This window comes from Lissotriton helveticus, chromosome 7, assembly GCF_964261635.1.
Source record: "Lissotriton helveticus chromosome 7, aLisHel1.1, whole genome shotgun sequence".
NCBI classification, from domain to species: Eukaryota; Metazoa; Chordata; class Amphibia; order Caudata; family Salamandridae; genus Lissotriton; species Lissotriton helveticus.
The window spans coordinates 332,850,145-332,868,875 of record NC_136068.1 but is presented as its reverse complement, the minus strand read 5'-3'; the positions used below and the strand labels follow the sequence as shown (position 1 = coordinate 332,868,875).

The window sequence follows — 18,731 nt, the reverse complement described above, 5'->3', positions numbered from 1 at the left end:
AGGAAACAAAGATTAGGTGCACAATATTTTGGAACACTGTATCCTTCAACGTTGTATAAACCGAAAACTAATACATAGGATTTTTCGTCCTACTCAGTTTTGGTGGATATTATCCTTTCACCCACTCCAGACGTCTTTTGGAGTTTTTACGGGAAAAAGGGGTCACGACTGAGTTACTCTAGTATCTAGCGTTAAATGATCACCTTACCAAATGTTGGGCGTCATGGAGTGTAGTTCCTTTATTCCCAATAGGCTCTGCGCATTGGAATAATATATCCTGCAGCTTAGACGTAGGACTGAAGTAGACTAGGTCTCTGCCGAATAGATTAGACTTAATTGTGAGTGCCAGCTAGCACAGAGGTCACTAGAAACTTTCTCGAATAAACAAGAAGGGATTAGTCTCTGACAACCATATAACATGACAACTTTGTTTCCCCAGAATGAAACGTATCTCTAGAGTCACGGAAACAATAGATGGTCAGATGTGCATGCTTCGTTTCACCAGAGTTGCTTAGAAATAGAGAGACAGGCGTTTTCAATAAAAGTATTTATTGAACAGTCTTATTTCTTAAGCATAAGAAAATGCACTGCTACAATTGAAATGTTAGTTAAGAAGTATACTGCATATAATATGAATAGTATTATAAAATAGTACTGTAAAAGCATTATATGGTTTCTGAGCCATATATATAAAATACACAGAATGCATAAAATACATACAATGATAAAATAGTGGCTAAAAGTACTCAACTGGTGCTTCTAACATACGCCTACCCTGGTGTACCTAACCTAAGCTTAGTACGAGGAAGGAATAAGTGAGGAGTAGTTTAGATTTTAGTATTTCTCTGCCAAGAATCTGTTCAAGATTTCTCTAGGGATCTAATCAGCTCCGTATCTTGGTTTTAGAATGATAGAGGTCTTGTATCTCTCTCTCGGGACTCGATCTCCCAGCAACCCGCAAGGGTAGCCTGGAAACACTGGAGCTGGATTTCTTGGCAGGAGAAAAGGCAGCGTCTTTTCAGTGCGTCAGTTGGAGGGTCGGCTTCCTTAAGCACTTGCAGCAGCAGGGCGTCGGGCAAGTAGTTAGTCGATCTGCTCCTAAACCACCGTGTCTTTGACTGGGCAAATGTAGGCATATTTATACCCCTGCAGGTGCTGAGTCTGACGTAAGATTGGACATAATATCATCACTAGTGCCTTAGTTCCTTGAAAACTCCCGGATTTCTTGGATAAATTAGTATTCAAGCAGGGGGAGGTTCCTGACTGCTGAAGGCTGGTTTTACCACGAAATCAATGTGGATTCTCGGAGTTTAGTGGAAGTAGCCATGCTGTATTAGGGCTGCGCAGGCTATAACTAAATAAGGCAATGATTCTTTATGCCTATATAAGGACTGGATGGTTTACACCTATATATGGGCATGAATCGGGAAAAATTACACTAGGGTCCTAGATTCCCACATAACAGTACACCAGAGGATAAAGAAACAGCTCTTCAACATCAAAAGTACCGGAAGACTTCTAAGGGTAATACAGATTCTCGAAAAAAACAGAGATAAATCTTCAGCTGGAGTTGGGTTAAAATGGGATTATTCTCACAGCAGGATATTGGGAGCACCAGAAGTACATGCAGCCTCAGTGAAGTGAAAATTTCCAGTCCTGCAGGCTGTAGGGGACATGGCCTTAAACCCATCTCTTGGTCTTATCTTGGAGTCAATTAAAGGGCATCAGGCTGAGACCCGGGCAGATGGTAAAAAGGCTAGGCAGGCAACAAAGAAGCTGAAAGGCACGATAAGGTAGATCGGTAAGGCCTGCTCCGAGATTGGGGAGAAGCTCCGCTGTATTGAGGAAAGGACTTCAGCTGTGGAAACTGATATGTTAATTGTGAAGGAGAAAGTTAAGTCATATGGCGCTCACTTGACCGATGTGCTGTAGAAGATTGAGGACTTGGAAAACCATCAGAGATGGAACAATCTCCCCTTTCTTGGGATTGAGGAAGGACTGGAAAGGGATGATATTCAATCCTTTATGCTGGACCTCCTCAGAAGAGCTTTCTCCGAACTGGCATTACAGAACTGGGAGTCAGAAATTCAGTGGGTTTACCGTTTCCTGCTAGTCCAGCATAAGCCTACACGGGGTAATAGAGATTAAGGGCAGCCAAGGGCTATACTGTGGTTTCAATTGTTTGCTTCTTTCAGACATTTTTGAGAAAGCCCACCCTGAGGCAGGATGGAGATATCGGGAATCCTCTTTTTTGGTCGCCCAGATTTTTGACATACATCGGCAGAGCGTCGATGGCGCTTTCGGCAATTCATCAAGCCTTTTCTGGAAGCAGTTTTTGAAGTTAATTTGTTGGCGCAAGATAGATTAAAAACCATAGTCAGAGGGTCTATTAAGTTTTTTACCTCTGAGATTCAAGCCAGAGAGTACCTGTGTGGCTTGTCGGGAGATAAAGATAATGTTTAGCTCATTAGGTGTTTCTTTTTGTAAATCAGTTTTAGCTGCATCCTCACCGGATTAACTTGCTAGTTGGTGATATATGGGCCCCCAGGAAATTAAAAATATTGCCTGGTGGATGATCAAAAGATATTTTTTTTTTGTACTTTCACTTTTTTCCTTTTGGTGTGGGTGGGGTGGCAGAGGATTGGTCTGTGGGGGGGGTGTTAGCGGTGTCCATTACCAGTCTCCACCACACAGACCCTGGTGGGTCTGGTTGTCTCCATTGGTGGTGGGGGGGGGGGGTGGGGGGCAGGTTGGGTGGAGGGTTTTTGGTGGAGGGTTTTTTAGGATAATTGGGGCAGGGACAGGGTGGGGGCAATTATTTAGGTTGACACTGTATGGGAAAAGCAGCAAGTATGTTTTAGTGAGGCTGTTTATCTTGCGGCATGGAGAGAAAGTTGGGGGCGAGATCGTAAAATTGGTTGAATAAATGTTATGTCCGTTATTGAGGGACGTTACTTTTTTAGATCTGTTCAAGTTGATCTGTGGAAATGTGTCCCTGTTTGGGCCCTGTTAAATTTTGGGGTGTAGTGCATGTGGATTGGACAAGCTCTGCATTGCTACTATCAATATTTGTGGGTTGAACAATAATTTTAAAAGTAGAAGGGTACAGCAGATATTTACTGCTTGCAAGAGACCCATATCACACGTTGTGCGTTGTTAAATTCCTTACAGTTGAATGTAGTTCGTCACAGAATTCAGGATGCCAGGACTAAGGAGGTTACCATTTGAGTTAAAGGAAATACTCTTGTCCCTGGTCGAAGGCCGCAGATAGGTGTGGGAGATGGGCAATAATTGAGTGTAAAGTTAGCAGTGGGTCCTTTTTGCTGTGCTCGATATATGCCCCAGTCGTAGATGACTCTAGACTGCTTAACCTTTTAGCAACTAAATTACGATCTTGGCCTGCCCCGTATTTATAGTCTGTGGGGACTATTGATTTATTATTTAAATGGCTCAAGATCAGGGCGTGGGGGCAAGGAAAGCTTGTCATGCTAGGCGCAAACCTCAATCATTTAAATCTTTCAGGAATCTAGTGGAGGACATCAGCCTAATGGTTGTGTGACCTAGCCTGAAAGCATCTGATGCTGGGTACTCCTTCTATTCATCCCCACATGTTAAATTTTCTAGGCTGGATTATTTCTTGGTCTTGCCATTATTTGTTAGGGGTGCTCAGGTACAACTTTTTCCAAAATTAATGTCTGACCGTAACCCGATTGTTTTGGAAATCCCACTTGAATGACGGAGAAGTGTGCCTAAGAGATGGACCTTTGAGACGGCTCTTTTGTCAGATCCAAAGTACATAAGCCATATAAAGAGCTGGATTCCGGAGTAATTTATAACTAAACAAAGGTAGCTTCTCTCTCAGGATGGTTTGGGACGCTTCCAAGGCCGGTATAAGAGGGAAAAACCTTAAGTTTAGTATCGCCAAACAGATGTTGGGTCTGGGACAGAGCAAAGAACTTAATCAAAAGCTTAGTGGCTTGAAGGCAGAATTGGTTGTAGCTGTGGCCTCCGAGAGAGATCTTACCCCCGTACTGAACCTGATAGCTATAACTAAGGCACGTCTGAACAGATTACGGCTGAGAAGATCGCCAGGAAATTCATGGCTAGAGAGAGTAGTGCTATGAAGATAATGAACGGTGTTATAACTTACATGTCTCTTCCCTACTGCTCAGCCAGAGTGAGTGCTGGTGTGTATGATGATGCTTGGAATGTTGGATGTGTGTGATGTCAGGGGATGCTTGGGATCTGGAGATGTGTGGAGTGGCAGTTGGTGGATGCAGGCTGAGCAGCAGGGAAGCTGCTCCCGGTGGGGCTTTTGTCATCTTAACTTATTTACTTGAAACTGAACTTGAAACTAAGCTTAATTAAAACCAGCGTGTTATATATACCTGGCTCAAGGACTTCGTTATTTACAACAAACGGATGGCGCGATTTTTAGCAGTCAGGTCAAGACAGGCAGGCAGCTGGGCACATTAGTCAGGTCAGGAATATGCAAGGGAGCATGGTAACTGATGTCGCTGAAGTTAGAGAAGCATTCTGGGAATTTTACGCTGACCTTTATAAAGCCTCTTCCATAGGATTTAGAGGTATTTTTGGACCCGGTGACATTTGCCAAAGCAACCCAAAGGGAGAGGTGACTTTTAGCGGCAGATATTTCACCAGAAGAATTCCCGGCGGCCCTCAAGGCTCTCCCATTTGGGAAAGCTGTGGGAACGGATTCCATACCTCTGATATTCTATAAGGTTTTTTCCGTAGTACTCCTCCAAGAAATGCTGGAGCATTTTAGGCAAGTTAGAAATGGGGCAAACCCCCCAGGGTCCCCGGGTACCGCACATGTAATCATCGTTAAAAAAAGGTAAGGAACCTGTGTCTTTGGGCTCTTATTGACCAATCACATTGTTAAACAGTGATGTTAAACTCTATTATAAAATCTTTGCCAGCAGGCTGGGCAGTATAATACACAGACTGGTCTTGGTTAGGCAGCCTGGGTTTATTCCAGGGAGAGGGACCTCAAATCATGTATGGTGAGTAATATCACTGTTCGATGCCACTGAGGTCCTAGAAGAACCTATGGGGGTTGCTCTGTTGGATGGCGAGAAGGCTTTCAAATAGGTGTTGTGGGAGTACCTCTGGAAAGTTTTGGAGGCCAGTGGCTTGGGCAGGTCTTTCATCCAAGCAATCCGGGTGATGTACTTTAGCGCCATAGCCCGATTACAGATAATGGGAGGTGAGTTGGATCCCTTTCTGATAGAAAGGGGAACGAGGCAGGGCTGACCAGTCTCCACTCTTTTATTTGCTTTATACATTGATCTCCTCCTTGGGCAGGATATCCAGAGAGTCTTCCGACCTCCCATCAGCCTGCAGGGCTGGGATACAAAAATACTGGCCTATGCCGATGATGTGGCAATAGTTACCAGTGATCCAGATAGGGCTGTACGTTCCATAGAAAGGATAACAGAGGAGGTCGGAACTTACTCAGGGTTCTTGTTAAACCAAGCAAAAATGCAGTTAGTGATAAACAGACATACGCTGGCCAATGATAGCTGGGGAGTAGAGGAGGCTACCTATCTGGGAGCTAGTATCAAAGCAGAAGTGGAGCACTTCGTTTTTTCAATAATAGGAGTAAAATGTATTTCGACTAAGAAGGATTTTAGACAATGGGATAATTTAATTCTCTTAACAATGGGAAGATGTAACGTCGTCAAAATGATATTCCTTCCAAAATTATTGTATGTCTCTCATGCAATCCCACTGGAGGTTGATAATGCATGGTTTTAAGTAAATGAAAGAAGTGGCAAGATTCATCTGGGCATATGGGAAGACTAGGAGGGAAAATGCATTTTTATGTTTACCCAGAGACAGGGAGGCTGGGCACTCCCAACTTTAAATTCCCCCCAACTTTAAATTATATTATCTAGCGGTAGCTCTGCAATTTTATTTCCCTTTATTTAACAATAAGGCAACTGAAGTGGGGAATGCAGGTTATGTTCCTTCGATTTATGAGCTACTGATTGGGCCAGCTGCCAAGGGCTGTCTACTGAAGATTCTTGAGCTGAGTTACCATAAAAAGACACAGTTTAAGATTGTAATGGATGCATTCCGGAATTGGATGGGCATTCGAAAAAAACTGGGGGTTGGCAGGTATAGTTGGTACACTCCGCTACTTTGGAACAATCAACTGCCCGGAATATTCCATGACAATTGTTTAGCCAGATCGGAATAAGAGGGCTTTGATAGGATCGGGGATCTGCTTACGGGAAATCATATAGCATAATTTGAAGAAGTTAGTGGCAGATTTAATATCGAATCTCTGGATTTTTTAACATTTTTACAGCGGAGGGATTTCCTATTGAGAAATGTTGGGGCATTATCAGTCTTCGCTCATGTTTCCCTGATGGATATTTTAATATGGGCACTAGCTATTCAATCTCACAAATATATGGGTGCTTGCTGCAAGGTGTTCTAGATGATTTGAAAAAACATAATGAAAAATGGCGGGCGAGGAAAATTCAGGTTTTTCAAAAATCGCTGGGTGTGACAATTTTATGCTCATCGAACTTGCAAAAGCAACAATATAAATAACGATTTTAGATATATATATATATAACACCCGCCAAAATCGCTAAATGGGGCAGGTTGTCTGGGACCCGTTGTCCTAGATGTCGCAAACTCAGCGCAGACCTGGTACACATGTTCTCTTCTTGCCCTTGCCTAAAAACTGTTGGTTTAGATATTGCAGGTTTTTTAGTGAAGTCCTCAAGGTGACTTTATGCCATCACTGCAGCTTATGTTGTTGGGCGTTGATGAATTAAATATATGTGTTGAGGTTGAGTTAATTTTTATAGCTATGGCGGTTTTTAGGCTCTTTGTTGCCTCTGCCTGGCTTGATCCTTAACCCACGACATTTCAGAAATGGAAGGGGCATTTTCTATATGTTTACAATTTAGAAAAAGCACTTTATGAGCGAAAGGGTAAGAGGGCGGAGACTAAAGGGAGGAGTATCTGGGGCGTTTTTTTATGCTAGGTATCTTTGTATAAATGGATAATAGCTGCTTGACTGTAAAGAATAAAGGGTATGGGGTTGTAGAGTTTGGTGAAGGACATATATGGTAATTCTGGCCAAGCTGGTTTGTTTGGATGCCCGTAATGTATTATGTCGGGCCGATACCTTGACAAAATCTATTTATGATTTAACTGCCGGATCTGTCCTTATTCAATATATTTATGTAATTTTGCTGTTAAAGTTTTGCTAATAAAACATTTTTTATTAAAATAAAAGGAAGTTAAAATGGGAAATGAACATTTTGGGCCAAAACCTATTTTTTGTGTACCCTACGTGATAGATCGGCACAAAATTTGCACCTCTACATGACGGAGCTGGCTCCATCATTTCTTTAGGGCTGGGATAGCACTATCAATTAGAAAGGCTATTTTCAGATTCACACCTATGAATCTTTCAGGCAGAGGTGGCTCCTCCGCAATGGCGGAGCGTTGCACCACTCGCTCAGTGCCACCAGCAGCTGAAAAATAAAACAATATTTCATTATAGTTTTATTTTCCACCTGCTGGCTGAGCCAGTGTGCAGGGACGAGTCATGGGAGGGAGCAGGGGAGTGCACTGCTAACTGTGCATGTCTGTTTGGCCAGCCATCTAAGGCCGGCCAAACAAACATGCATAATTAGATTTCACCAACCCAGCTGTATAGCCCAGCTGGGTTGGAGAAACAGCAGACTCTCTGTGCCTGTGCGGAGCATCAAACCAGCCCCCTCAGGCAAATCCCTGCATTGCTCTCATAACATGATATCATGAGAGCAGCACAGGGAGTCTCTGATGCTGTCTCAGGAGCTGTTGGGACCAGGAAGCAGGCGCAAAGTGGCAGAAGCATCCTCAGTTAAGTTTTATTTTAATTTTTAATTTATTTTTCTACCCAACTTGTGCTACCCCTGTCCCACCCCTGTTTATACGCATTGGCCGACACTGCTTTTAAGATCAACCTCTCATAGGCAGGCTCTTCTCATGTGTAAGCCCCTGTGGATCTTAAGAGCAGAACCAGGTGCTACCAGTTGTAGAGAAGTAAGTAGGTAGGCATTCAAGGCAGAACTAGAAACAACTAGCAAATGAGGGAGCAGTAGACGATCGACAATTGATAAAAAGGGGTAGTCCTACCTACATAACAAAATCAATAAGTTAAGGTGGAGATGGATGCAGATGACGTACAATGAAAATGGTAATATTAAACATGCTTTATGCTTGATGCAGGCACACGTTCCTGGACCAGATACTTATGGGGTGTAGGAGTAGGAGTTTAGACCCAAAATGCAGATGGAGGAGTTTGGAAATGCAAGAATATTGGTACATTGTGTAGACAAGCAATCGTCAGACTATAAAGTATATTAACAAAGAGATTTTCTTATTTAAAAACAAATAAACCAGGACTTCCACACTGCAGTGAGTCCTTAGCAAAAGATCACATACAAATACAGCAAGGCATTATATTTTGCTGATTTTCTCATCCTTTTTAATACTTTACATGCTGATCCTTCCACCCACCAGCTGGACAACATCATTGTTACATAGACATGAAGGCAAATATTATTTCTTTATTTACCCTAAGTCAGCAGCACCTAAGAGCAAACAAATCCATACCACAAAGAACACCATAAAGAGAACAGAACTATAAAAGCAGGTACCCAAGAAGAATGTGGCTTCTTAAATGTTTTTAACTAGAAGGGAACTGCAGCCACACTATAAAAAAGGAAGCAGCAAAGACCATTTTCGACAAAAGGATCAGATGAGAAGGCATCCATGAGCATAAAAACAAACTGGTAGTCTCTGGGAATGTGGCTTCTCGAATGCTTTTAACTAGAAGAAAACTGCAGCAGCACTATAAAAAGGAAGCAGTAAAGTCCATTTTCGACAAAAGGATCAGATGAGAAGGCCTCCAAGAACATAAACACTAACTGGAAGGCTCTGGGAGCCTGAAGGCACATTGTGGGCTTAAGATGGAGGAGGTATGATAAGAATAAAAATAGCCATTAAGAGTGGCTTGTCGCAGGAGGGGTAATATTAGCTTTCCGGTCTTATGCACACTTTTGATTTCCAACCGGGAAAACTACAGAGTACTTCAAGGAACACAAAATAATAAACAAGCTCAAAAATGCCTTGGAAGAACATTTGCAGCACTGATTTCAATAGGTTTAAAAGAGTATAAATGATCAGTAAGCCACCTTAAAAAATACCTTGCAAACTGCCTGCTAAGCGGAAAACTTTAGGAGCCATTGTACCTCGAGCAGAGTGTGCCCTAAACTTACCCAGGTCAATCTCAGCCAACCAGGAGGACCAAAACCAGAAAGCAAAACAGGGGGAAACAAAGCTGGAGGTGGTACCCAGGAGTGCTATACAGTTACCAGAGCCTGACTGAAGAACCCCAAGAGTCTTCAATAATGAGCGCCCATATGAAGATTAATAGTAAAAGTCTTCAGGCGTATTTTGAAGAAGGTAGAAGATAGTCTACAGGAGAATCTGTTTGAAAGTGAGCTGTTGTGAGCAGAGAATGAGCCATTAGAACCGCTTGCATTACAGGGCTTCTAGGGAAGAACTTCGAAATTCCACCATGGTGTCTCAAACTGTGGAAGAGCAGATATAGAAGCAAGTTTGAGGTCTCGGGTAATGGTCCACTGGAGTCCTTGCCCTTGGGGGAAGAAAATAAACTCAGGGAAAACTGACTCGTGTCCCCATACGCCTTGTAGAGGTTTGCTAACATGCCAATGTGCTTAGATATTTTCTTAATAAATGAATCCTCGAAAAGCATACCATTGGAGTTTGGACTATTTTCAAAGGAGACACAGTTGACCAGCTTGGAGTTCTTCTTGAGCAGAATACTTTCTCCTTCAAGGAAATGGTCATGTTGGCATTACTACTCAAGCATATGGCTGCTAAATTCTACCGTTCAAAAATGTAATGTTGAAGGTAGTTTGGCAACATTCTATAGATTCTAAAAGTCCAACGGCCTGTCACATCAAAGAGCCTGTCTTGACAGGATTTTAGGTCTCTTGCCATGCCCTTGTAAGGTTCTTGGACTGACTTACCAAGATAGTAAATCATTTTTGGATCTAACTAAAGGAGGTACAGTGAATTAGGGGCAGGAAACCTATGGCTTGATGCATCTTTGTCCATCACTATAGATTGACCTGTACATATTGAATTCCACATTCTCTGCTACACTTTTATACTAGGGATGGACTGGAAACACTAAGGCAGCAGCGGATACTGAATGATTAACAGGTCAAACACGTTTCCCTAATCAGTCCAGAAAGTCATTCCAGTTAGCAGATGTGGATTAAGACTTGTCTGCTGATTTGCAGCTGGCTATGGAAAGCTTGTTGCTAGGTTCAAAAGAGGATTCATCAGAGGAACAAAGAGCAATCCATGGGCGATTCTATTTGGCATGTTTCCCACTGCAGGGTGGCTCTAGTTAAATTTGGTCTGCCGCCCAATTAAGGTGGCCTGGACGTACCAAACGTTGAACATTTCTACCTGGCCTCCCAGCTCCAGTGGGTGTCCAGGTGATTGGCAAGTTGCCAACTGAAGGACATGGTGTCAGCTTCTCTCCATTGGGAGGTGCCCTGAGTGGTGCTCCTGTTCAACCTCAATACTAGAATGGGATGAGACAGCCGTCCCTGCTACGCATGGCCTCAATCAATCAATCTAGGATTTGTAAAGCGTGGCAAATTACTCATGAGGGTCTCAAGGTGCTGGAGTTGCTGCCTGCATTGTGTTGAACTGTTTATTCGGCCAGCCAGGTCTTGGGTACTTTCCTGAATTGCTGGAGCAAGGTGGTGGTTCTGAGGTGCAAGGGAAGGTTGCTCCAAGCTTTGGTTGCCAAGTGTGAGAAGGAGCATCCTCTGCTTTTGCCTCGGCGGATCCAAGGGGTGTCTGCGAGGAAGAGGGATGGGGATCGTAGGTGTATCGTTGGTTGGTGGAGGGTCTGGCATTTGTTGATGTAAGCTGGTCCTTCGTTATGCAGGGCTTTGTATGTGTGGGTCAACATCTTGAACTGGCATTACTTCTGGATCGGAAATCAGTGCAGCTTCTTGAGGTGGTGTGCGCTGTGGCTATGTCTGGGGTGGCCGAGGAGGAGTCTAGCCGCTGTGTTTGTATTCTCTGTGATCTCTTCAAGAGGCGTGCAGTGATTCCTACGTAGAGTGTGTGCCCGTAGTCCATCCTGCTGGTGAAGAGGGCCTGCGTGACGGTCCTTCTGGTGTTATCTGGGAGCCACCTGCAGATCTTGCGATGGGTGTGGAAGCAAGTGGAGGAGACTGAGTTTACCTGTTTTTCATGAAGAGCTTACTGTCCAAGATGATGCAGAGGTTGAGGGCGTGGTCTGTCGGGGCAGTGGACGGGCAGAGTTCAGCAGACCACCATGCGTTGTTCCATGGAGAGGTGGTCCCAAAGATGAAGACCTCCATCTTGAGCTTGAGGCTGTTGTCCTTCATCCAGTCGGTGATCATACATCTGTGGAAGGTGGCTCTGGCGGTGGGGGGGGGTCTTTTGACAGCGAGATGATGAGCAGGGTGTCGTCGGCATAGGAGATGATGTAGGGTCCGTTGAGAAGGATACCGCAGCCTCAGACGGAACCTCTTCCTTACATGATTGGTGAGGCCTGCTCTTGGGTTTACTGGAAGGCACGGCAACCACCTCACAACAGGAACTAGGTCACTGGCATGACGCAGGAAAACACACGTTAGGAGACCTTTACAGAAGGCACTCTTGCCCTTGGAGGAGCTCACAGCAAACATCGGTCTACCCCCAGGCCAGTTCCTTCTGCATAACTCCATCATTCGGTCACTGACAGCACACTGGGGTAACATGCAACAGGAGCCAGATATGCATGTAATGGTACAATACATCTACGTCCTGGGAAATGGCCACCATCTTGTCAGCTGGCTTGCAAGTTACCTGCGTTCTCACACTGCTACCTCCCTTGCGCATTGATTGAGACACCGACCTGGATTGACCACACACCGATAGGAAGCAGCAGTGCATTGTGGGGTACCCTATGCTAGTGCCTCATAATGCCAGTTTTTGCCTGATACAATATTATATGCTACGGAGGGCATACTTCACCTCTCCAAAAACATCTAGATATACTTGCAGCGCACTGACGCAGCCTGTCCATGCTGCCACACAATAGATGCAGATTTACTCCACATGCTCTAGGAGTGCCCGTCGTTCTCCCAGTACTGGCACAAGATTGCAGCCATCTGGCCAGATGCATGGGATATACAAAACTGCATAACTGGAGAACTTGCCTATCGGGCCAGTTGCACTAGACCAAGAGTAACAGGACCACAGCTCGGTTCACGCATCTAGCAACATAACTCGCTAAGTGTCAGATTATATGCAAATTAAATCTCCCAACCGTACTACACTATCTGCCTGGGAACTCTCCTTGAATGCGTGGGTGCAGGTCGAGAGCAGGGCAATACAGAGATGACGCTCTGGGGCTGCGCAAATATCCCATAGCTGCTGCATTGGATACCTTTCTGACAGAACTCAAGGCCGGCGTACGCGGTGGAGATCATCCCCCTACATCAGAACCTCAGGTACCCACTAGCCGTCTCACATGGAAGTCCGAAACCCATGACATGGTAGGCATCACAAGGTCATGCTCCCACATGCTGTTGCAGTGATGGATACTGCAAAACTATCTCTGAACTATGCAGACAGGTGTATGTTAGTTCTAACCAACGTTATTGTGAAAAAGGTATTATCTTGTAACATTTGTCCATGGTTCCGTATTTTGTGTTTACACTAGATATCCAATAATACTGAAGTATTAATCTACAGCTCCTGCAAAATAATAGGGAACTAAACTGATGTTGATCCGGGCGTGTCACAATATGCTTGATGTTATCAATATATTCTGCCTCTGAATTTATGCATAATACTGTACAATGTGCTGTATGCACAAAAGTGCGCAATAAAATTTAGAAAAATAAAATAAAAAAAATCTGAGGAACCCACAAGACTCTATATGAGACTCACGTATAAAACAAATACATTGGGGTAATGTATAGATCTAACGGATTGATCAGCTTGGATAGTGTTTCAAAAGCCCCTCCGAGTTTTTGTAAACAGTTTACCAACCATGAGATGTTTTTTAAATCTCAATCAAAATCATTTCCTGCTTTGTGATTACAATATTCAAATTTTAGAGGAAAACGTTCCCACAAAGCTAGATTTTTATAGTGACTCAAAGAGTATGTGTATTCAAGAAATCAACAACGACTACCATCCGTGAGGTGGACATTTCCACCATACAGAGAAGAACTTGGAAAATATCCTACAACCAGCATGATCAGGTTTTACATATGTTTTACAAATACAGTTATAAATGGATTGCAATTGACAATCTGAGTGTGTTTTAAGTACAGCTACTCTCTGTTCACAACTCTTGTTTCTCACAGGATACTTCCAGTTTTAACAATTCAACATAACATATTTACATTTTCCAGTGAGAGAATTTAGGAAGCTCTTAAACTGTAGGACCCTACATAGGTGGTCTATAACCGTTGTGAGCAGAAGGGATCCTTGACCGGAGCACAGTCCATTCTGCTTCCCATTCAAACCACAAAAGGCAGTGCGATTAGTGAGTGCTGTGCACTCTACTACATTCCGGACATTGGCTTGGATGTGTTGCTTGTTGAATTCATGGCTTATTCTATTGATGTCTGAAGGTTTGCTACGTTTGCTCTGGGATGTTGCTAGCAGAAGTTACGACTGCTTTAGTGACAGCAGAAGGTTCCCCAGTTGCTACAGCTGCTGGCCGGGGTACTGGTTTTGGGATGGTGATTGGAACATATATATTGGAAGCACTGTGTTCTTGAAGATACTGGCCTCCTTTTTCTTCGTAGTCCTGTCTTGTTATCCAGCCCTCCTCATTCTCCATGTGCTCTAGTGCCCAGTCTCTGGCCTCATACCAAGTATCAAGGATGGGATTGGATGCCATACTAACCTGCAAAACAAAAATAGATTGGGGTAAGTTTAACTTTATATTTAGAGATAAATTCAAGGTACACCAGAAGTGATGACAATTTCTTATAAGATAATATACAGATAGCACCTATGCAGTATTGGGGGCGGTGTTATTCTCAAGAATATGAGGAAATGTGCCCCTGAATAGACAGGACTGGCAATAAATCAAGTAACAAACAATTAAATAAGCCTTCTTGAGTCTGATGTTAGGTTAGAAACCATAAAGGTTTAATAGAGTTTCAGATCATTACAGGTTGAAAAAAATATAGTTTATCAGTTAAATAATCTCATGTACAGTGAATTAGCAGGTAGCTCGGTTAAATTAAAACATTACTAGCCAAATGGAGCAAGAGGTCTGACAAAAGGTTTTGCCTCAAGAGAAATGTCAAAATTATTGTAAGTCCTAAGCATGAGATAGAGTGGCTTGGGTCTGCTCTCTAAGAATCAGGGAACCTACTCTCGCTTACATCCAAAATGAGCCCTCAATTATAGCAAAATACACAGTAAAATTCATACCGTCCACATGAGGTGAGCAAAAAGACACAAAGGCTCAGCAAATCAGAATACAGAAATGCAACAATACTTAACACCATTCCCTAAATGAATAAAAATGAGTCCCCATTTGCAATGTAATCGGATGCAACAGTACTACAAATCTTGTTACCTGTGAAACAATGACAGACTTAAAAACTTTAATAGGTTCACTTTGCCTCAGGCAGGAAGAACAGGTAGAACCTTGAATAGCAACTTTTTGAGAAGACAACACCAACCAACAAGTGGTCCTCAGTATTTGCAGAAACCATTGGTTGGTAAATCTCAGTTTACGCTGTGACCTATTAAGAATAAATTCGGCTGCAGTGAAATGGGAAGCATATATATTTATATGACCTACAAGACTGTAACAAGAGACAGAATCAAGATATATTCTCTGACATGCGGTCAATGCAACCAGCATTCACATACAGTTCATATAAAATCTAAATTGAGAAAACAGAATAGATAGATCTTATTCTGTTATTGTGGTATATTTTCTGTCAGCTGCATGGTACACAGGAATCAAACATACATCATATAGAAAAATGAGTCCCTAAGTATTATATAGTTTCATAAGACGTCATTTCCCATTGACTTTGAAAGCTGCACGTTCAAATAAAAAAATGAATTACGGCTCAAGAGAAGGGCGGGGATTGGCTTTCCCACTCTTGCCCAATGCAGAGACTGCAAGAATCATAGAGCTGAGTAAGATAGGCACATTTTCAGGGGATGCTTGTAAGATGGTGCCAAGCATGAAATTCAAGGAATTAAAGACCACATCTGTCCTTAATTTCTTAGCTACACAGCTCATAAACCCCCCCCCCAAAAAAAAAATTTGAGGGAAACAGGGAGCTGTTATGTACTTGCATATACAAATGGATAGGCATAATAATGCATTTTCTACACCATTCAAGCCAGATAGACAATGCATCCCAAATAATCTTAAATCTCACATGCTTAAAATAATAGAGATCATTGTGAGAAAAGGAACTACAAACATCTCTTCCTAAAGCAATTTGGTACATATGAAGCATTAACTATCACAATTCTTAGTCACAAGACAACAAATATGTTCCCCAAATGCAGCCCAAAAGTATTGTTCGAAATCTGGTAATGCGCATCCTACCCCTTCTTGGAGCAACTTTAAAAGGCCTCCGGCATGTCTTGCCCGCTGGCAACCCCAGAGAAAGCTAATAGCCGAATCAAGGGGTTTGAAAAAAGAACTGAGAACTAGAAGTGGAACGGCACAAGATAGATACAAACACTTAGGGTGCACATTCATTTTAATTATATTGCATCTCCCAATTAATGTGACAGGCAAACGGTGTGAAAGACGCATAAGCGAGATACATTTGGAAAGAAGAGACTCAATTGAGTTTGAAGATTTCATACATACTACTTGATATAACAATATCAAGATAGGCAGTGGGTAGTTTCCCTGAATCTGATAATGTAGTTGGTTGATTTAATAAGACTTGCGTTATATTTTTGTTTCGCTTACAGTGAAAGATACCCTTCTAAAGTCTAGTGCTTCTTGCTCAATACGGGCTATACCATACATTGCATTTACTGATATATTGCAATTCCATCCTCTTATACCGTTAAATGAACTATGGTGCCAATCGCTGCTATAGGCGTTTGGGAGTGATTATTAAAAAACAGAATTAAAAACAGTTCTAAATATAGAATGAATAGTAGCAGCAACAATGGACAACACTGACAAGTGCCCTACTTAATCACAAAGGCTTCAGAAGCTTCTCTGCCAATAAACTACCCAGGCATTTGGATTTTGTCAGAGGCAAATGATACAATTCATGTATTTAGCATCAAATTCCATTTTTTCCATTGTAGTCCACTGACAGGGCCAGAAGACACTGTTGTAGCCCTTCTCTGTATGGAGGGGGATCATACGCACATATATCCGAAGATTATTTGCAATGTCAAAGAGTGCAATGGCTCTTAGTATAAATGGTAGTATCTCGGCCAGGGATAAAGCCATGTTCGCATGAACAGGCAATTGTATCAATTACTGCGCTGAGTAGCCAGAATTCTAGTATTGAGTTTCGTATCTTTGCTGATAAGGAAAGTTAGCCAACATGATCCTCTCTCCATGAAGGGCTTACCCTTCTTTAAAAAGACTGCAATATTCACAGAGCCCCAAGAAGCAGGAATAGCATGGTTTTGCTTAATGCTCTTAATAATCTGGAGTATGCCCATAAACATGTTATAGAGTTCTACATGAATACCGGTCTGGCCCGCAGTTTTACCTGAACTGAAAGAAAAAATATCAGCAGTGACTTCATCTATAGTTTTATCAGCCTCGAGCATGTTAGTTTGGTTTTCGCTCAAAGCTTGGATTTCGGTAGTTTCTAACTAATGGGGAATTGCATGTGAAAGTAGATTGTTTTCAGGGCTATAAACAGATTGATATAATATACCAAATTGTTTCAAAATCTCTTGGGGTGGGAAGACAATTTACCCTTCATCATCTTTCATATATTCTATACTGGATCTGCTCGGTTTGTCTTTGATTTTATAGGCCAAGATTTCGCCAACATACTCTTCATTCTGATAATCACACCCCTTCTGCACCATGTAAGAAGCAGCCGTTTTCTCTCAGAGCCTAACCAAGTCTCGGCTACGACTCTCAAACATACGCCCAAAATAGTCTCTTTTTGATCACCCTTTAGTAAGATTGTGTTTGTGTGAGCAGGGTCTAATTTAGATAAATCAGAATGTAGCTGGGTTTGGGGAGGGACATGCACCCACCAACAAAAGAGTCTTTGCTATACCCAAACTGCACTTCTATAGTTATTTCAGAAGAAAGCACCCAGAACAGTAGTAAATTTACTTTGGCTCTGAGCAGTAGTAAACCCAGCACCACACATGGCCAAAGACTTGAACGGCAGCAACCTGATATAGCAATTATTGGAGACAGGGGCTTTAAACGGAAACCCACAGAGACAGGACCTATTGTTAAATTAATTTATTTTAAAAGTTGAATTGAAACATTACACGCATTTATATAAATATATCGATTTTATTTATTATAAAATATTTTAATAATCATGAAACCTAAAAAATAATGTAACTAATATTCAAAAAAAATGTAAGATTAATTTGACATAACTAATAATTTCTACTACTTAATAAGTAGACATTTTCTAATTTAGGAGGAATTTTATTCATTAGCATCTTATGAAAATTAATTATATTAAATATATTCAAAATGAAATATTCAATTCAAAATTGCGTTCATAATTCTGTAGGTTATTTTCTTCTACATTAAAAAAATATTTTAAATAATTTTACAATAAAATGTACATTAAAACAGTTTTAGTATTTTTTATTTAATACACTTTTCTCTATACTTTAGCATGGGGAGATCTCTACCCTGAGGGGAAGAGACTTTTGCCTACACATGAAAAGTTACAAGTAATAACCTTACACTCCTAAATTAGTGGGTGCGGAAATGCAAGTCTATACTTTTGAGTCATTTTACATTTGATAATGGTAAATAGGCAAAAGTAGTAAAGTTACTTAAAAGTATAAGAGAAGACCTTTAAATATGCCCAAGTTAATATATCTTTAAAGACAAGAACCAATGTCTCCAATTACTATTATTAGAAGTCTGGCCATGAGAAGATCGATGGAGTTGAAGGCATTGAACAGATTTAAAAGAACCACCACCTCAACACCATCTACACCAAGCATTCTCCATAAAACATGCAGATTGCCAGTTACCAAAACTTCCTAACGACTTACAAGACAAGGGTGACCTCTATAAAAGCTTGTAACTCTGTTGTCAAATTATAGTACAAGACGACAGTGAAAATGTGGTTAGCGCCACTTGGAGATTGGGAAGATTTTTTATTAAGGGATTAACAATAGCTGTTTACCAGATTGACTGTACTTCATCAAGTGGCCAAGAGATGTTAAACGGTGGAGAAGAGATCACAAAAGAGTTGGGGTCATTAAAATGGCATGGGATCCAAGCCTGTCTGCCTTACAGGCTCCATTTCTCATGTACACCCACTCCTTTCATACCTCAGTTTTTCTCATCTACACCAGAGTCAAGACAGACAGGAATAGTTGCCCTACTAATAAAATAGTTTTATGTGCAGTATAATTAAGTTATTTGAAAACCTATTTCTTAAGTA

General features: G+C 41.9%; 1 protein-coding gene across 1 annotated transcript in view; it reads right to left on the bottom strand.

Moving 5' to 3' along the window:
- Positions 1-532: 532 nt before the first annotated feature.
- The window catches only part of ACTR5 (actin related protein 5), a 148,560-nt gene continuing 130,361 nt past the window's right edge, over positions 533-18,731 (bottom strand). Inside the window, exon 9 of the mRNA XM_078652150.1 lies at positions 533-14,017. Coding sequence (XP_078508276.1) covers positions 13,745-14,017 — 273 coding nt within the window. The 3' untranslated portion in view covers positions 533-13,744. The remainder of the gene's footprint in view (positions 14,018-18,731) is intronic.